At 52.8% G+C, this 17856-nt stretch overlaps 1 protein-coding gene across 3 annotated transcripts in view; it reads left to right on the top strand.

Moving 5' to 3' along the window:
- Positions 1-16050, top strand: part of Asap3 (ArfGAP with SH3 domain, ankyrin repeat and PH domain 3) — a 45313-nt gene extending 29263 nt beyond the window's left edge. Inside the window, exons 6-25 of one of the 3 annotated variants that reach the window (XM_052717421.1) lie at positions 1821-1932; positions 2150-2235; positions 2675-2750; positions 2921-3007; positions 3210-3319; positions 4929-4998; positions 5185-5272; positions 6525-6573; positions 6680-6870; positions 6949-7082; positions 7317-7411; positions 7611-7788; positions 9162-9247; positions 9455-9570; positions 10679-10746; positions 10830-10937; positions 11047-11242; positions 12543-12745; positions 13500-13590; positions 14243-16050. In XM_052717421.1, the coding sequence (XP_052573381.1) occupies positions 1821-1932; positions 2150-2235; positions 2675-2750; positions 2921-3007; positions 3210-3319; positions 4929-4998; positions 5185-5272; positions 6525-6573; positions 6680-6870; positions 6949-7082; positions 7317-7411; positions 7611-7788; positions 9162-9247; positions 9455-9570; positions 10679-10746; positions 10830-10937; positions 11047-11242; positions 12543-12745; positions 13500-13577 (2131 nt within the window). In that variant the 3' untranslated portion in view covers positions 13578-13590; positions 14243-16050. The other 2 variants (XM_052717420.1, XM_052717422.1) reach the window with 2 other exon arrangements.
- The last annotated feature ends 1806 nt before the right edge of the window (positions 16051-17856 follow it).

Raw genomic sequence — 17856 nt, 5'->3', positions numbered from 1 at the left:
AGCTTCCTTAGTGGCAGGAGCTGGGAAAACTCTCTGCACCATTACCAGGTTTGCTCCCCCGGCAGGAGAAGGCGCTACTGTCACCCCCAATCCATAGGTAGTAAATAAAAAAATAAACAAACAATCCCAGCACCAGGGGCCCTGCCTTACTGGATTTTGCTGGTTTATACGACAAGAAGAGAGGTGACTCGCCGGGCGGTGGTGGTGCACGCCTTTAATCCCAGCACTCGAGAGGCAGAGGCAGGCGGATCTCTGTGAGTTCGAGGCCAGCCTGGTCTACAAAGTGAGTTCCAGGAAAGGCGCAAAGCTACACAGAGAAACCCTGTCTTGAAAACCAAAAAAAGGGGTTGGGAATTTAGCTCAGTGGTAGAGCGCTTGCCTAGCAAGCGCAAGGCCCTGGGTTTGATCCTCAGCTCAAAAAAGAAAAAAAAAAAAAAGAAAACCAAAAAAAAAAAAAAAAAAGAAGAAGAGAGGTGACTCAATAAATGATGAAAATTACAAGGTGGCCGTGCCATGGTAGTATCCACACAGAGGGCAGGATGTGCGGGCAGTTTGATTTGATGGAGAGGAGAGCAGGGGGGGAGGTATGCAGGAGACTTGGCATCACAACCTAGCTCAAGGCATTAAGGTTGGCAGGTGCACAATGTGCCTTGAGTCTTATCTTTCTCTCCCTCCTCATTACACCTGGATACCTGTCTTTACCTCTCAGAGTCACATTGTGCCCCCCACCCCCAACTCTCTCTTCTGCTTGCTCAGTCTTCTACTTGCCTATAGAAGGCCACCCCATTTTCCAGATTTGAAGACTGAGGCTCAAAGAGGGGAAGCTGTGCAACTCACTGGCTGCAAAGCTGGGAGTAGTCCCAACCCATGTGCCTGCTCTGCTCTGCTCAGGGCTCACATTCCCTGGGACGCAGAACTGTTAAGCAAGTGTCTCCTGTACGTGGGTTTCATGGATGTCAGCACCCAGCCTGAGATGTGCAAATACACTCTTGGCTGCTGTGGGTGGACTTCCTGGAAACTATCCACAGATGGACCCACCTTCCCCAAAGAAGAGAAACAGTTCTCCTGGAGATCTGTTGAGGTGCAGGGGAGAGGCCCTAGTTATTTCATTCTTTAGGAGGGGAGGTGTGGAGATTGAACCAGACATTCATGAGTATTAGGCGAGCTCTGTGCCCTGGAGCTGCAGCCCCAGCTTGGGTGCCACAGGCTCTCAGAGCTTTGACTGAGAAGCTCTGTGAGCTCATGAGGACCAAGGCTCTGTGGTCATCTGTCCCACACACATCCTCTAAGTCCCTTCCAGCTAATCAGAACTAGTCATCCTTGTTTCCACACGGTCTTCATCACCTCTGGCATAAAATCTTCAAGCCCACCCAGAAGCTTAGCTGGTGGGAAACAGACCCACCGTGGTCCTGCCTCCCCATTGCCATTGCCTCAGGCAGTATCCCACCCCTGTCCATCTCTGCACAGCTCCCTGAGTCTTCCACCTCACGGTATCCCACGGTCTAGGCCTCCTGCCCAGGCCTAGCTCCTTCCAAACTGGTGTCTCAGGGTTCTAGTCCCAGCACAGACATTGCTTCCTAAGCTGCCGTGACGAGGCCAGGTCTCTCGTTTACTCTCCTGACTCTGATTTGATTCGTGTCTTTCTCCTCCGTGACCCCCTGGACTCCCCAGACCTGGCCCACCCTCTCTTGTTGCCAGCCCTAGCACACAGATGGCACAGAGAGGGGCTTTGTCCCCGCACCCCCATGGCGTCATAGCAGGGATGGTGGAGGGGGTACGGGTTGGTGAGTCTTGTTCAAATGTCTTTCTTTATGACCTAGGGCCAAGCTGGAGAAGGAGAGGGACCGAGCCAGGGTCGCAGGAGGAAGCCACGGGGAGCTGTCCCATGACACGCAGCGGGAGCGACGGGTCTTCCAGCTGCATATGTGTGAGGTGCGGTGAGGCCCCAGTGAGGACGGGCTGGGTGTGTTTCCTGTTTGCCTCTTCCAGACCCTCAAGGCTCCAGTCAAAGGCCCTAGGGCTGGCCAGCTGGCCTGTAGGATGTAACCAAGGTTCAGTCACGGCTAACAGGATTAGCCCTGGGGCGGAGAACAGAACCCCGTCACCAGGATCTGACTTGCGTCACGTTTCTTGTCCTGTCTTCTGCCAGTACCTTGTCAAAGCTGGAGAAAGTCAGGTGAGGCAAGGCCCAGACTTCCTTCAGAGCCTCATCAAGTTCTTCCATGCCCAGCACAAGTAAGTATCCCCCCGCCTCCACCTTTAATGCGTTGTGGGGGACAGGACAAAGCACCCCTCCGGGGCTTGAGACCCTCCAGGTCTATGTATGTCTGAACGTCATGAGCAATACTTTTTTTTTTATGATGCTACTGTATAAAGTATTCACCATGGTCCAGGCACTAAGGATCGGGCATGGTGATCCCACCCATCCCCCAACACCTCTGGAGCAGATAAAGCACTTATCCATATTTTATAGATGGGGAAACTGAGGCCCACTTATCAAGCTCTCAAGGCTAGTCAGTGAGATCTGAACCTGTAGTCTCACCTCTGCATGCCTCCTCTCACCCTCAGGCTGCATGCCCCAGGGTGCCCTATAGGGGGAGACCTTCTCCAACTTCTGCCTTGTCCACATTTCCATCCTTCCCTGGTCCCTTGTTTGGCCTCTGGCCTTTCTTAGCTTCTTCCAGGACGGCTGGAAGGCAGCTCAGAGCCTGTCCCCCTTCATCGACAAGCTGGCAGCCTCGGTCCATGAGGTAAGGCTGGCCTGTCCCTCAGTTATGGGTTCAATTCCCCGTCCTTCTGGGAAGCTATGAGTGTGGAGAGCTGGCTCCCGTCATAGAGTGAGACATGCCCCAGTGTGTTGGGTCAGGCTGTGCCCTGCAGCATCTTCTCACTGGCTGTGGACCCTGTCCTCTGCCTGTAGCTTCGGCAAGCTCAGGAGGAGGAACTGCAGAAGCTGACCCAGCTCCGGGACTCCCTCCGAGGGATGCTGCATCTGGAGAGCAGAGAGGTCAGGCCCTGAATCATTCTACAAGAGATGTCTGACCCATCCACCCCACCCTGGCATATGGAAGGAGGAAGGGAGGGAGGGAGGGAGGGAGGGAGGGAGGGAGGGAGACCCCCCTACAGCCCCCGTCCCCCGAGGAGCAGTGCAGCACGGGGCTCTTCACTCCCAGACACCCTGAAGTCTCCTTTGCATGTCTGAGGGGCAGGAGCATCCAAACCGGAAGAACTCAGGGGGCGGCTACAGCATCCACCAGCACCAAGGCAACAAGCAGTTTGGGACTGAGAAGGTGGGCTTCCTGTACAAGAAAAGTGATGGGTGAGTGACTCAGCTTAGGCAACTCGCCCAAGGCACACGGCTAGGACATGCGGGTTAGAGAGGATGCCCCAAGGACTGTTCTTATATTCCTGTGGACCATTTTGCACAGTCTGATGGTATACAGTTATCAAAGGACAACTGGGCACATGACTCTTAGGTCACTAAAGGTTGTTCTTCAAGAACTGAAGCAACAGAGCCATCCATGGCACATGCCCTTAACCCCAGCATTTGGAAGGCTGAGGCAGGGGATATCCATGAGTTTGATATCTAGCAGCAGTTAAGACTTACCAAGTACTTAATACGCCTTCATCCTTGCCCTTTATACAGTATTCTGTATATGCCTAAAACTAAAAACATCAACTATGCCGTGCTTCCTGGCATTAGCTTTTCATTTTCAAAGGGGCCAGTGAGATGGCTTAGAGCAGCAGTTCTCAACCTGTGGGTCATGACCCCTTTGGGCAGTGGTTCTCAGCCTTCCTAATGGTGTGACCCTTTAATACAGTTCCTTATGTTGTGGTGACACCACCCCCCAGCTATAAAATTATTTTCATTGCTACTTCATAACTGTAACTTTGCTACTGTTATGAATTGTCATGTAAATATCTGATATGCAGATGGTCTTAGGCAACCCCTGTGAAAAGGTCATTTAACCACTAAAGAGTCGTGACCCACAGGTTGAGAACTGTTGCCTTTTAGGGTTGAATGACCCTTTCACAGGGGTCACCTAAGACCATCAGAAAACACAGACATTTACATTATGGTTCATAATGGTAGAAAAAAAATTACAGTTATGAAGTAGCAATCAAAATAATTTTATGGTTGGGGTCACCACGTGAAGAACTATTTAAAGGGTCACAGCATTAGGAAGGTTGGGAGCCACTGGCTTAGAGGGTAAGGGTGCTTACTGCCACGCTTGAACATTTCAGCTCAGTCCCTGGAACCTACACCGTAGAAAGAGAACTGACGGTCTCAGTTACTTTTCTATTGCTCTGAAGCGACACCATGACCAAGGCAACTTATGGAAGGAAGAGTTTATAGGGGGTTTATAGTTCCAGAGGGTGAGTCCGTGACTATCATGGCAGGGAGCCTGGCAGCAGACATCACATCTCACCAATAAACACAAGGCAGAAAAAGAACATACACAGAATGGCATGGGTTTTGAAACCTCAAAGCTTACCTCCCCAATGACACATCCATCTCCTCCAATAGGCCACACCTCCCAATCCTTCCCAAACAGTTCTACCAACTGGAGACCAGGTATTCAAACATGAGCCTGTGTGGACCGTTCTCATTCAAGCCACCACACTGACTCCCTTGGGTCATCCTCTGCCCCCCATTCCTGTGCTTTAGCATGCTCACACACAAAATAAGTGGGTCCATGAGTTTCGTTTCTTCCATCAGGCTAGAAGCTCTCAGGGTACCAGAGTCGTGTTGGCCCTCTAGAGTAGGAATTCCAAAGCATGAGGCTGTCCCCCTCATACTGGGAGCTTCTCGAGGGCCGCGCGTAGCGAAGCACAACGAGCGGGAAAGGTCATAGATTCTGTTCTCTGATGCAGGGGAGTTAGATGTGAGCCACTGGTCATTGTTCTTCTGTCCTTCTGGGCTTTAGGATTCGAAGAGTCTGGCAGAAGAGGAAGTGTGGCGTCAAGTATGGCTGCCTGACCATCTCACACAGCATGGTGAGACCTCTGAGCAGACAGATGTGGAGCCCTCAGATCCAGTGTTAGAGATCCCTGCTGGGAGGAAGGACAGTGTCCACATCCCCTCCCCAGGAGGAACAGGACTGTCGTGATTATTTAATAGAAGACAAAGGACTCGTAGGCCCAGGGGTAACACGTGTGTCCTCCATCCTCCAATTCCCACAGATAAACCGGCCCCCGGTGAAGCTGACCCTGCTGACGTGTCAAGTGAGGCCAAACTCTGAGGATAAACGGTGCTTCGACCTGGTGACCCGTGAGTAGTCTCTGCCAGCCCCACACTGCCCAGTGTTCCTCCTGAGGGGCTGAGGCCAGGGCTCTGGATTCAGTCCCACTAAGTAGCCAAAGGCTACCACTGCAGACCCAGGACTTCAAGGGCTTGGTACTCTACAGGGTTTCACCTCCCGTCCCGCTGAACATGAAAATACATCTACTTTCATATATATATAAAGTATGGCCATTAGAGCACATTTGAATGGCTCTGGCTTATCTGGCTTTTGAAACTGATTTAAATTTTTTGTGGATCTAGGGCAGGCTGGGAAGGAGCTGGTCTTTCAGGCCAGGAATGTAGATCACACCCTTGCACACACAGAGCTCTGGGTTCTGTTCTGAGAACTAGGCATGGTGGTACACACCTGTAATCCCAGCATGGGGGATCAGAAGTTCAAGGTAATCCTCAGCTACATGAGGAGTTTCGGCTAGCCTGGGCTACATGAGACCCTGTCTCTCTCTTTTTTTTTTGAGCTGAGTATCGAACCCAGGGCCTAGGCAAGGCTCTACCACTGAGCTAAATCCCCAACCCCCTGTCTCATTTTTTTTAAAGGCTCTTTTCTTCAGGGAACCAACCCTCTTGGAAGGAATGAGGAGGGGACCCAGGACTCTAAGATGGGGGGCCGGTTGTCCAGAGGAGAGAGGCATGCATAGAGACCCTCAGAAGACCTGAACTGCTGTAGAGAGAGCATTTGCATTTAGCTCTGAGAGGCACAGAGATTGTAGCATTTATGAGAAGGGGGGGGGCTTTAAGGGGGGCAGTAGGGTAGGAGGCATGGAAGCAGAATGCAGACTTCCCCCATCAGTCTTACAAGGGACTTCACACATGGGAACAGTGAGAGGCAAGGCCTGGAACTGTCTCTTACAGGTCTGGACCTTGTTCCCTGATAGTTGGGACCCATGGGGTCTGGAAGCAGAGTGTCATATGGTTAAAGCCTTAGACACAACAGCTTGGGGTCTGGTAGGGCTGGGTGAAGGGGGAGAGGTAGGAAGCAAGGAGAGTAGAGTGGGGTGGTGGCTGGGGGTAGGGGGCATGCTGTGCTTGTGCTGGGTGTGGGGGTGTGCTGTGCACTGACCCTGGAGCCAAGGCCTCGTACGGAGAGCTGGGGTCCTACTTTGGAGATGACTTCTGAAGGGGGTGACACTTAGGAGGGCCTGATCTCAGGGGCACACAGGGGTTTGTCCTGGGGAAGGCCTGCATGATCTGTGGGCTTGACGCCCTTTTCTCTCACCCACAGACAACCGTACTTACCACTTCCATGCAGAGGACGAGCTGGAGTGTGAGGCGTGAGTGGCGCTCTGGGCCAGCTGTGGTAGGGGCAGCGTGCATGGGGCAGGGAGCTCGGTCCACACCCGGTCTTCTGTCCCCAGTCTGCCTGTTCCTTCCGCACAGATGGGTGTCGGTGCTGCAGAACAGTAAGGATGAAGCACTGAGCAGCGCCTTTAATGGGGAGCCCAGTGGGGGCCAGTGGTCTTGGGGCGGCGCCAGGTTGGATGCAGAGCCCCAGGACCTCACCAAGATGCTCATCGCTGAGGTGAAGAGTCGGCCGGGGAATGGCCATTGTTGCGACTGTGGGGCTGCAGGTCAGTGGTGGGGAAGGTTTGGTGGGAGGTGTGGAGAAGGGGCTCTGGGCTGTAGGCTTTAGCTGCGTCCCTCTGCAGACCCCACGTGGCTCAGCACCAACCTCGGTGTGCTCACCTGCATCCAGTGCTCCGGAGTCCACCGCGAGCTGGGCGTGCGCTTCTCCCGCATACAGTCCCTCACCCTGGACCTCCTGGGCCCCTGCGAGCTGCTGGTGAGAGCAGGGTCAGGGGTCAGAGAGAAATGTGAGGGGTGTGGGGCCGGGCTTGGGAGACCGAGCTTGGCTAACTGGGAATGGATCCAAAGTAACCAAAGTGGGGTTGGTAGGGGCGGCACCTGGGGAACTGTGGGGAAGGGCCTCACTTTCTAGAAGGCTGAACCTTGCCAGGGGCTCTGTCCTAACCCGTGATTTTCCTGGCTGACTCAACACACTGTGCTCTCCCTCCAGCTGGCTTTGAACATCGGAAACTCCCACTTCAATGAAGTCATGGAGGCCCGTCTGCCCTCCCACGGCAGCCCTAAACCCTCTGCTGAGAGTGACATGTAAGGACGGTCTCAAAAGGTGGGGTTTGCTAGCTCCCCAGTTCCCAGAGTCCGAGAGGGATCTGGGGTCAGAAGGCTAGGGAGGAGAGAGCTCTCTGACATGGAAGTTGTCAGGACACCAGATTCTCCTGGAGGGGGTTCCAGAAGCTACTATGTGGAACAACTTCTGAGGACCTGTGCTTGTCTATTGTCTTGGTAGGAGTAGCCGCAGGAACTACATTGTGGCCAAGTATGTGGAACACAGGTTTGCACGCCAGTCCACACCTGAGCCCCAGAGGCTAAGGGCAGCTATCTGCCACAGGGACCTCCTGTCTGTGCTGGAGGCCTTTGCCAATGGGCAGGACTTTGGACAGCTGCTGCCAGGGCCTGATGGGCAGGTGAGAGCCCCCTCCCAGGGCCACTTTTAACCCACCTACACTCACATGCTCCTCAGACTTCCTCTAGGACCAGATGTGACGATCAATCTTCTACCATCTGCTCAAATCTTTTTTTTTAAAGGTTTATTTATTATGTATACAGTGTTCTGTCTGCATGTATGCCGACTCGCCAGAAGAGGGCACCAGATCTCATTCTAGATGGTTGTGAGTCACCGTGTGGTTGCTGGGATTTGAACTCAGGACCTCTGGAAGAGCAGCCAGCAGCCAGTGCTCTTAACCTCTGAGCCATCTCTCCAGCCCCCATCTGCTCAAATCTTACACATTAGGTGGGAAAGAGAATAACTCCAGCCAAGCAGACCTAGGTTGGAATCCTGGCTCTATCTTTTCTTAGCTGTGTGACCCAGGGCAGTTACTTAACTTCTCTGAGTCCTGTTTCCTGGTCTATAACATGGGTTAACAATATCCTTGGAAGTGGGAAAAGGCAGGTCTAATTAGAGCAGTGAAAGCCGCTACATTTTGGAGATGCATTCATGAGGGAGGAAGGGTTTCAGAATGATCTCGTCAGCAGGAGTGGCTGTGACTGATTGGACATTTGAAAACTGGATGTTATGTGACTGGAGAGATTGCTCAGTGGTTAGAGCACTGGCTTCTCTTCCAGAGGACCCGGGTTCAATCCCCAGTTTTCACATGGCAGCTCACTACTGTCTGTAACTCCAGTTCCAGGGGTTCTAATGCCCTCTTCTGGCCTCTGTGAGCACTGTATGCATGTGGTACACAGACATGCAGGCAAAACATTCAGGCACATGAAACTGGAAACAAAAAATGAAGGCAATCTTTTACAAACAGAACAACTGGATGTCTCCAGCTGGGGCTGTAGCTCAGTGATTGAGCATAGTGAGCTTAGCCTGTGAGGCCCTGAGTGAGCCCCCAGCCCTGGAGGACGTGGGGCAGGATGTCTCTGAACTGCGCGTCTGAAATCTTCACAGGCCACCTAGTGGACAGTGAGGGCATAGCACTTGGGTGAGGTGGGAAGCTGGACCATAGCACTTGGGTAAGGGGGGCAGAATGGGCACACTTAGAAAGCAGGAGGCCAAAGAGATCTCTGTGAGGATGTGGGAGAAAAGGAGAGCCCCAGCCCAATGGAGACTTGGGAACCCTTTCTCCTAGGGCCCAGGAAGAACCACTGAAGGAGACCATAAAGGACTGCCTGGGCTTTCTCACGGTTCCCTAATGGGAGGGTCTGCCTGTTCGGTCTCATCTCGTGGAGTTTCTGACCACTTCATAATCAGAGATGCTGGGGCAACCCGGGTTCAAGAGGGCAGCACTGGGTTGAGGGCAGGTGAGGGGAAATTCAGGCATGTGTGTGTGTTCAGGCACCTGGAGAGCTCGCCCTGCATTTGGCCGTGAGAGTCGCCAGCCAGGCTTCCCTGCCCCTAGTGGACTTCCTCATCCAGAATGGGTGAGAGCCCGTCTGCCACCAGCAGCCTCCCCCACTGCCTCCCTGCCCCTGTCTCCTTCCCTGGGACTCTGACCCCCTTACCTGCTTGTCCCCCTCCCTGAACCTCCCTCTGACCCCCTTACCTGCTTGTCCCCTCCCTGAACCTCCCTTTGACCCCCTTACCTGCTCGTCCCCCTCCCTGAACCTCCCTCTGACCCCTCCTTCCAGTGGCCACTTGGATGCCAAGGCCGCAGATGGGAACACCGCCCTGCACTGCGCTGCGCTCCACGGCCAGCTGGACTGCCTCAAGCTGCTGCTGAAAGGGAGAGCTCCCGTGGGGGCAGGTGCGGCCTGATGCCTCCTCCAGACTCCTCTCAGACCGCCCCATGTGGGGCCTCCTGCCCTCACAGACCAGAGCACTGGCAGCAGGCACATTCTTTGCAGGCATACTCCTAATATTCCTACTCCTGGCTTGCTTCTGCACTCCTCTGTGGCCCCGGGGGTGGGGGCTGTCATTCACTTCTAGAGCCTCAACTTCCTCACCTGTAAAATGGGAGGTGTGAGCCCGCCAAAAGGTGGGGATGGAGCAAACTGAATCCTATCTGAATCTGGGTACACTAATGATGTAACTGTTACTCTGCTTACTATAGAACATGTGTCTGGCCCCATGATAAGTGATCTGTACTGTTAATCAGTGAATCAACACAGCCTGACCAGATAGTTTCCGATATCATATTCATTTTATAGATGAGACAGTTAAAACCCAGAGAAGCCAGGTGCTCATGGCGCAAGCCTTTAATCCCAGCACTCGGGAGGCAGAGCCAGGTAGATCTCTGTGAGTTCGAGGCCAGCCTGGTCTACAGAGCAAGATCCAGGACAGGCACCAAAACTACACAGAGAAACCCTGTCTCGAAAAACAAACAAACAAACAAAGACCCAGAGAGATTAAGTAGTGTTGTAGGAATTTAGCAGAATCATTTTATGGGGTAGATATTAGAATGAACAGCTAGTTTTTAGAAGTACTTTGACGTTGAAGAATCCTTGTGGAAAACAGTGATTGTTTCCCTTGATCTGTAGAATTGTTTGGCTGAAGGGGCTTTGCAGCCATCCCATGACTTTGGTCACAAGACAGCCCAGGGCACACCTGAGACTCTTGCATTATTGTGTATTGCACACCATACATAACGAAGGACCAGAGTCATGGAGGCATGTGACGCTCTCCTTCAGTAAGACATGTGAATTAAGATGAGGGGCCTTAGTATGAGGAAATACTTTGTGTAACAATAAATATGCCTAGGTGGCAGCAGGAAGGTCCAAAGTAGGTCACCTAAGGTCACAGAGCTAGGACGTCAGAGAGCCAGTTTTCATACCCAGACAATCCAATTCTGAGGCCCATATTGACCTCTAAGCTGCCTTGATTCTGACCATGGTCCCTGGATTTACCCTTCACAGTAAATGACGCTGGAGAGACAGCTCTGGACATAGCCAAGAAGAAACAGCACAAAGAGTGTGAGGAACTGGTGAGTCTGAGGGAAGAGGCCGCCCTCTAACCCCTCCTCACCCCTGCTGGCCCTCTGACACGGCAAGGCTTTGTTTTTGTTAGCTGGAGCAGGCACAAGCAGGGACCCTCACCTTCCCTCTCCACATGGACTACCCATGGGGACATTCCCTGGAACATGGCTTTGACAGTGAGGAGGATGAGGAAGAAAAGGTAGGCCCAGCCCTTCCCCTCTGGAGGGCACCAGACAAGAGCCATATTGGGCCTGCTGTGGGAAGGAGCAAGCTGAGCTGTGGAAACCAAGCTGGCCTTGTCCCCACAGCACTGTCCTGTGAAGCCCCCAGCTCAGGCCTGCTGGGGCAGTGGGAGGCTGGACATCAGCAACAAGACCTACGAGACCGTTGCTAGCCCGGGACCAGCTACCTCTCAGAGCCAGAGTGAGGACAGCCCCCCACCCCTGCCTGTCAAAAACTCCTCTAGGACCATACTCCCAGGGCGAGCAGGACATTCCAGTGGAGGTATAGTTGGCTGCCCTGAAGTATTGTGATCATGCTGTTTATTGAGAGATTGCTGTGTGAGGGCACTGAGCCGCGGGTACGTGCCAGAGCTAAGTGTGGTGGCTCATGCCTGTAATTCCAGCTCTGAGGAGGTGGAGGCAGGAAGATCAAGAGTTCAAGACCACACTTGGCTATATACTGAGTTTAAGGCCAGCCTGGGCTCCTTGAGACCCTGTCTGAAAATAACAACAAAGAATGAATGGCGGCAAGTCCATCCTGCCCGTTAAGGTTCCCTTAGGGTTGCCATCCTCTCCTCAGGTAAAGGAAGAGATGTTAAGTGACATGCCACCGTTCTTGAAGCTTCTGTTGTGAGATTCCAACCCGGGTTGGTCTTGCTCAGATTCTTAAGTGCTTCACTTAAACAAAAAGACAAGAGTTGGTGGAGCATGCCCTGTGTGAGCCTAGTGAGGGGATAGAGCCTGGGAAGCGGTCGGTCATAACATGAGGCTCGACACCCTAGAGTGCTGATCCCAGCAGGTCCAGGTTTGGTCCTCTGCAGCGCCCAGCAGAGCTTGGCTGTGCTCTTGGGCTTGTGTGTTGGATGAATGGAACTTGCTCCGGGAGGCCGGGAGAGAAAGGGGAGAGTAGATCCTACTGGAGTTGACAGTGCGTTAGGAGGGCTCCCTGAGGGAAGCAGTGCCTAAACTGAGCTTGGGGGATGAGCAGGAATGCCCAGGCTGAGGAGCGGGGATGAACAGGAACGGCACATCATGACCCTCCTAAATGAGAGTGCTGGGGTGGTAGAGGGTCTGGGGAGTTACAAAAGAACATGATGGATCCTAGAAGCTAAAGTCAGCTTTGACATTGGACAAGGAGAAAAGTATTTCTACTTTCCTTATTTATTTATTTATTTATTTATTTATTGATTTATTTTGGTTTTTCGAAGCAGGGTTTCTCTGTGTAGCTTTGCGCCTCTCCTGGAACTCACTTGGTAGCCCAGGCTAGCCTCGAACTCAGAGAGATCCGCCTGGCTCTGCCTCCCGAGTGCTGGGATTAAAGGCGTGCGCCACCACCGCCCAGCCTTCTTTTTTTAAAAAATATTTATTTTATGTATATGAGTGCTCTATTTGCATGTACACCTTCGTGACAGAAGAGGGTATCAGATCCTGTTATAGACGGTTGAGACCCACCATGTGGGTGCTGGGAATTGAACCCAGGTCCTCTGGAAGAGCAGCCAGTGCTCTTAACCACTGAGCCATCTCTCCAGCTTCACATTACCACAGGGAGCAATTACAAAACAAATGTCACTTTGTGATTCTAGATCGCTCTGATGCCCCCAGCCTGAGGTCAGAGTCTCCCGAGGTCTTAGAGAACCCAAACAGTCCAGCGTCTTCCTCATCCAGCCTCACCAGCTCTGTGGAACCTGGGGGACTGAGCCTAGCCCCGCCTAGTCCTGAAGAAGGCCTCCAGGAGCCACCAGGCACCTCCCGACCTGGGCCGGCTTCTGGGACCACTCCTGCTGAGGTGCATCTCCCTGTCAAGTTCAGGTTGGTACGGCTCTGCTGTGCCACCCAGTGTGCCCCCTGACCTCTCTGAGCAGGTGTTGGCCTCCCCACCTCTGAACAGTACCTGTCTGAAGCCTGGGCATAGTCTCACTCTAGGACCTAAGTTGTAGGCTGGACCTGGGTGGAGGGTGGCTTATTTTTTTCCTCGTACTACCACCTGCTTTCAAGTCTGGCCAGGAGAGCCAAGGAAGAGTTGGGGCTTGGGCTACTGAAGTTAGGGGCAGGAGAAAAAGCTTAGCCCCACCTGCATGGATCCTTCTTAAGCCCCCATGAAATCTTCACCTGTCAATCCAACTGCCTCTTTTTTTTTTTTTTTTCCCAGTTTTTCGAGACAGGGTTTCCTGTGTAGTTTTGGTGCCTGTCCTGGATCTCGCTCTGTAGCCCAGGCTGGCCTTGAACTCACTGAGATCTGCCTGGCTCTGCCTCCCAAGTGCTGGGATTAAAGGCGTGCGCCATCGCTGCCCGGCCTGCCTCTCTTCTCTACAAACCCTTTTTTGTCTGGACTTGAGTTTGGGGAGCAGTGGATTTGGGAACATCCTCAGAGCCCTCTGGGGAGAGATCAGTTCCAGCCCTCCAGGGCCTGTGATGACCCAGCCTTAGGGGCCTGGTGGACTCTGGTTCCCAGTTACCACCACCCTGGCCTTGTTTGTCTACCCGGGTCCCTCTGAGGGGCTCCGGGCAGCAGAGTGGCATTGGCCATCCTTGTCTTCCAGCTCGGAGAGCACTCGATCCTACAGACGGGGAGGTCGGAGTCTAGACGACAGTCCCTCCGCCCGGCAGCCTCTGTCTAGAAGGAACTTTCTGGTAGGAGCTCTGGGTGTGTGGTTTGAGGGGCAGGACCTGGGTTGTGGAACTGGTCAAGAGCAGGCCTAGAGGGAGGGGAGACCTCTCTCCACAGTGACAACGCTATGGACTGAGATGGCCAGTGTTAGGCCTGGTGCCACCTTCCTGCTCAGGACTGTGCGAAGCTGAGTGAAGCCCAACTCTAGCCATTTCCCAGAGAAGATGCAAAAGGAGCTTTAAAAGTGTCTTCCTTGTAGCTAGAGTTTTCCTGCCTGGCCCATGGACAGGGCAAATCTCTGTCACCTGCCAATCCCACAGCCGCTCAGACCCGACCAAGTAAACACAGAGACTTATATTGCTTACAAACTGTATGCCCGTGGCAGGCTTCTTGCTAACTGTTCTTACAGCTTAAATTAATCCATTTCCATAAATCTATACCTTGCCACGTGACTCGTGGCTTACCGGCATCTTCACATGCTGTTTGTCATTGTGGCGGCTGGCAGTGTCTCTCTAACTCAGCCTTCCACTTCCCAGCTTTATTCTCCTCCTTGTCCCGCCTACACTTCTTCCTGCCTGACTACTGGCCAATCAGTGTTTTATTTACCAACCAATCAGAGCAACACATTTGCCATACAGAACATCCCACAGCACTTCCTTATTCTTCTTTTCCCAGGTCGGCCTCACAGAAGGAGACGGCTCAAAGACCGGGGTTCTCCCGGCAAGTTCTCTGCAACTTTTGCACGACTAGCTCCTTGCTGAGCCCTCTGCATGGCCCACACTGGACCCCGACATTCAGAGCTGAGACTTGAGACCACAGAACTGGGAGCTCACCTTCCCCGGACCATACCCCTACCAAGACACTGGTCCTTCTATGTTGGGACTGATGTCCTGGGCCAGGCAGTCCTGAAGTTAGATCTGAGGGTGCCTGGGCTAGGTTCAGTTACACAGCTCTCAATCTTTACCAGACCAGGACTGTTCCTCACTACAAGGGTGGACCTGCTCCCCACCATTCACATTCAGGCACTGTCTTGTGGGCCATTTATCAGTCTAGTCTTTTCCTTTAATGAATTCCAGCTTTATATCCAGTCCTTTGCAAGGTACTATGGATATCGCATGAACAAGACAAGCATCCCACAGGTGTGGTCCCTTGCTGGAAAACTGGTCTCAAGAACTGACTTGGAATGAGCAGAGCCAGATTGCAGAGGGTGGCTCTGAGCTCAGAGGCGGGACCAATGTCAGCTGGTCTCCTGTCTGATCATTGCAACTGTTACAACCTAGTTGTAGTTGGCCAAGGCCAATGCAGCGCAGGCTAAGTACTCTGAGTGCCTCCTTTAGAGGGAGAGCCTTGTCCCCGACCCCCCACCTCCCCGGAGTCTGTACTGTGTTCCCCAGCTGGGAAGTAGAGTACAACTCACCTGTCTGCCTGCCTCCTTGGTTCAACAGGAAGGAAAGGAATGGTCTGGGTTGACTGACCCTACTTCTCTCCCTGTTCTCTTGATCAAACCAGAAGCCTTCCAGTCTAGGGGAAGTGAGGGGCCAAGAAAGGAGAGCAAACTTCAAGAGTCTGCTTTCCAGGGCCAGAAATCCCACCACTGCTCAGCCCCAGTTAGAAAACAGATGCTGTCAGCAACCATGGACAGCTGTTTTTATAGCCACTGGCTGCTGGGTCCTACGGGGCGGACCAATCCAAACACAGGAGACCAGGGGGCACCCAGTGAATGGCCAGCAGTCTGTTCACCGTGGAGGCTGGGATGCGCCTTGATGCTAAAGAAGCAGGATTGCTTCTGAGCCTCCCAGGGTCAGCTTTTGTTCATCTCAGACTTACTCTTTTATTCATCTCTAATAAAGGATTCTGGGGGAGGGATGGATCCTGCTGGTTCCTTTATGGGTTCTAAAGAGTAATAGGGACAAAGACTCTTGGGACTCGGCATTCTTTCCCTGGCCCCGGTGAGGGACATGGTTGGTAAAGAACAGTGGTCACAGTATAAGCAGGGAGTTGCCGTAGGAGACGTTTGGTACGGCAAACATGGTTTCCAACTGGAGGGAGCATCCCTGACCTCAGGGATGTTGAACACCCTCCAGCACAGCCTCTTTTAGTCTGTTTTGTGTGGCTGTAATAGAAGGCCAGAGGCAGGGCACTTTCTACAGCAAAAGGTTTTATTTGACTTGGGATTCTGGTGATTAGAAAGTCCAAACAGCATGTCGTGAACACCCCTACCCACCCTGTAAAAGCCCCCTGACTCTCACAACATCGCAGAGAAGTGGGAAGTAAGCACCTATGTGCAGTGGCCTCAGTTTGCTTTATAACAACTCACTTGCTCTGAGAGACAGGCCTCAAGCCCTTCCAAGGCAGCACCCCCTGCGATGTAATTACCTCCCACTAGGCTCCACCCCTCAAAGGCTCAGTCACCACTCAACATTGCCACATCCGGAATCTAGCTGCATGTAAGAAAATACACTCAAACCATCTCTGCGTGGTAATGGTCATCCCTACGCGGTGAATGGGCTAATCCAAAATTTTGGCACTAAGTGTGAGAACCTCTGGTGTGCAGGGAAGCGCACTGGACTGAAATGTGAGGACTCGACTCCCCCATGGTCCCTTGATTGCCCTGAGGTGATGTGTTGGGCAAAGTAGTTTGTGAGGTGACCCCTGGAAGCTCGAGGGCAGAGAAGTGAGACAGGAGGCCAGCAAGCAATGGAGGAGGGCAAGGAGAAGGCTGTTGACAATGTGCTCGCCACGCAAGCACGAGGACGTGAGTTCGAATCCCCAGAACTCACGCAAATGCCAGGCGTGTAGTGTACTCCCATCCTCCTGGCTCTGGGGAAGTGGACACTAGCGGACCCCAGGAGCTTGCTGAGCAGCTCCAAGTTCAGTGAGAGACCCTGTCTCAAAAAACAAGGTGGCTAGCAATTGAGAAAAGCACCCATCAATCTCCAGTCACCACATGCACACACACCCCAAAGCATAAAGGATGCTGACACTTTGGCACATCTGTAACTCCAGCATTCTGGAGGCCGAGGCAGGAGCATGGATTAGGAAATACCTTCACTCTGTCCCTTTAAGAATAAAGAACACGGCCGGGCGGTGGTGGCGCACGCCTTTAATCCCAGCACTCGGGAGGCAGAGCCAGGCGGATCTCTCTGAGTTCGAGGTCAGACTGGGCTACCAAGTGAGTTCCAGGAAAAGGCGCAAAGCTACACAGAGAAACCCTGTCTCGGAAAAAAAAAAAAGAATAAAGAACACGGTGTTTACTACCAATGCTGGGCCCCTCCTGGGGGTATCAGTTCCCTGCTGCCCCCAAAGCTCACAGGGAGATATGCCAAGTGGCAGCTGTGTGTCATGATTGTGTGCAGGTGACCTCTCAGGTGGACAGGTAGGCAGAGAGGGATATAATGGGTACCAGCAGTGCTGCCTACATTCCGGGAGAGTATCAGTGACAGATCCTACTTCCTGAGATTCCCATTGTACAATAAGGTTGGACATGTTTTCTTAGGGTCCTTCATACTTGTGTTGACCAAGAGGCCTCCCAGAAGCTCTAATCAAGAAAAACCTGGCTTTGGCAACTAGGTGCTAAGCCAGCACCCCCCCTCCCCACACACACACACTAACCCCACCTTTCTCCGAATCCCTATGCTGCAGCCACCGACTTTTCAGTTCCTCCACCACTGACAGGCCAGGGACCCTTCCATCCCTAAGCTTTGTACGTGGAGTTCTCCAGGAGAGCAGTATTGCTCCCTTCTGGATGCTAGAACTACCTGGAACATGGTAGGTGCTCAGTAAATAGAATAAACACGTGCTGCCTCCTCGGTTACACAGATCCCCTCTTTCTCCCACCAAACTCCACTCTGCCCTTTGCTGCCATGAATTTCACTTCTTGAGAGGGATGACACCCAGCTGGGCCTTTCAAGTGCCTTCTCCTCTCCTGCCCCACCCCAGCTGTGATGAATACAGTCCTCTTTGATGGTTATTTTGCCCAGCCTGCTACGGTGAGGTCTTTCTTGCTAGGCGATTGGACACGTTTGTTGAAAAAAGAAAATCCTTGCCGGTCATCACACAGCAGCAGTTGGTCTACAACAGGCTACCTCTGGTCCAGACCTAGTTCTCTGAGGTTATCTCAGAAGGTTGGGGGATTTCACAGTTCCCCCACCCCCACACACCGCGGACCCTCTTCTGCCCTCCATCCAGATCAGAGACCCTCGCAGGAAGGTCATTTTCTGTCAGGAGGGGAGCTAGGTCTGCAGAGGAGTCTTGTAAGATCCTTCCACCCGAGAGCAGATGTGTGTACA

Source organism: Peromyscus californicus, unplaced genomic scaffold (genome assembly GCF_007827085.1).
Source record: "Peromyscus californicus insignis strain IS unplaced genomic scaffold, ASM782708v3 Scaffold_5__1_contigs__length_169319896, whole genome shotgun sequence".
NCBI classification, from domain to species: domain Eukaryota; kingdom Metazoa; phylum Chordata; class Mammalia; order Rodentia; family Cricetidae; genus Peromyscus; species Peromyscus californicus.
Note: the sequence above shows the minus strand (reverse complement) of the source record. Positions and strands in the feature narration are given on the sequence as shown.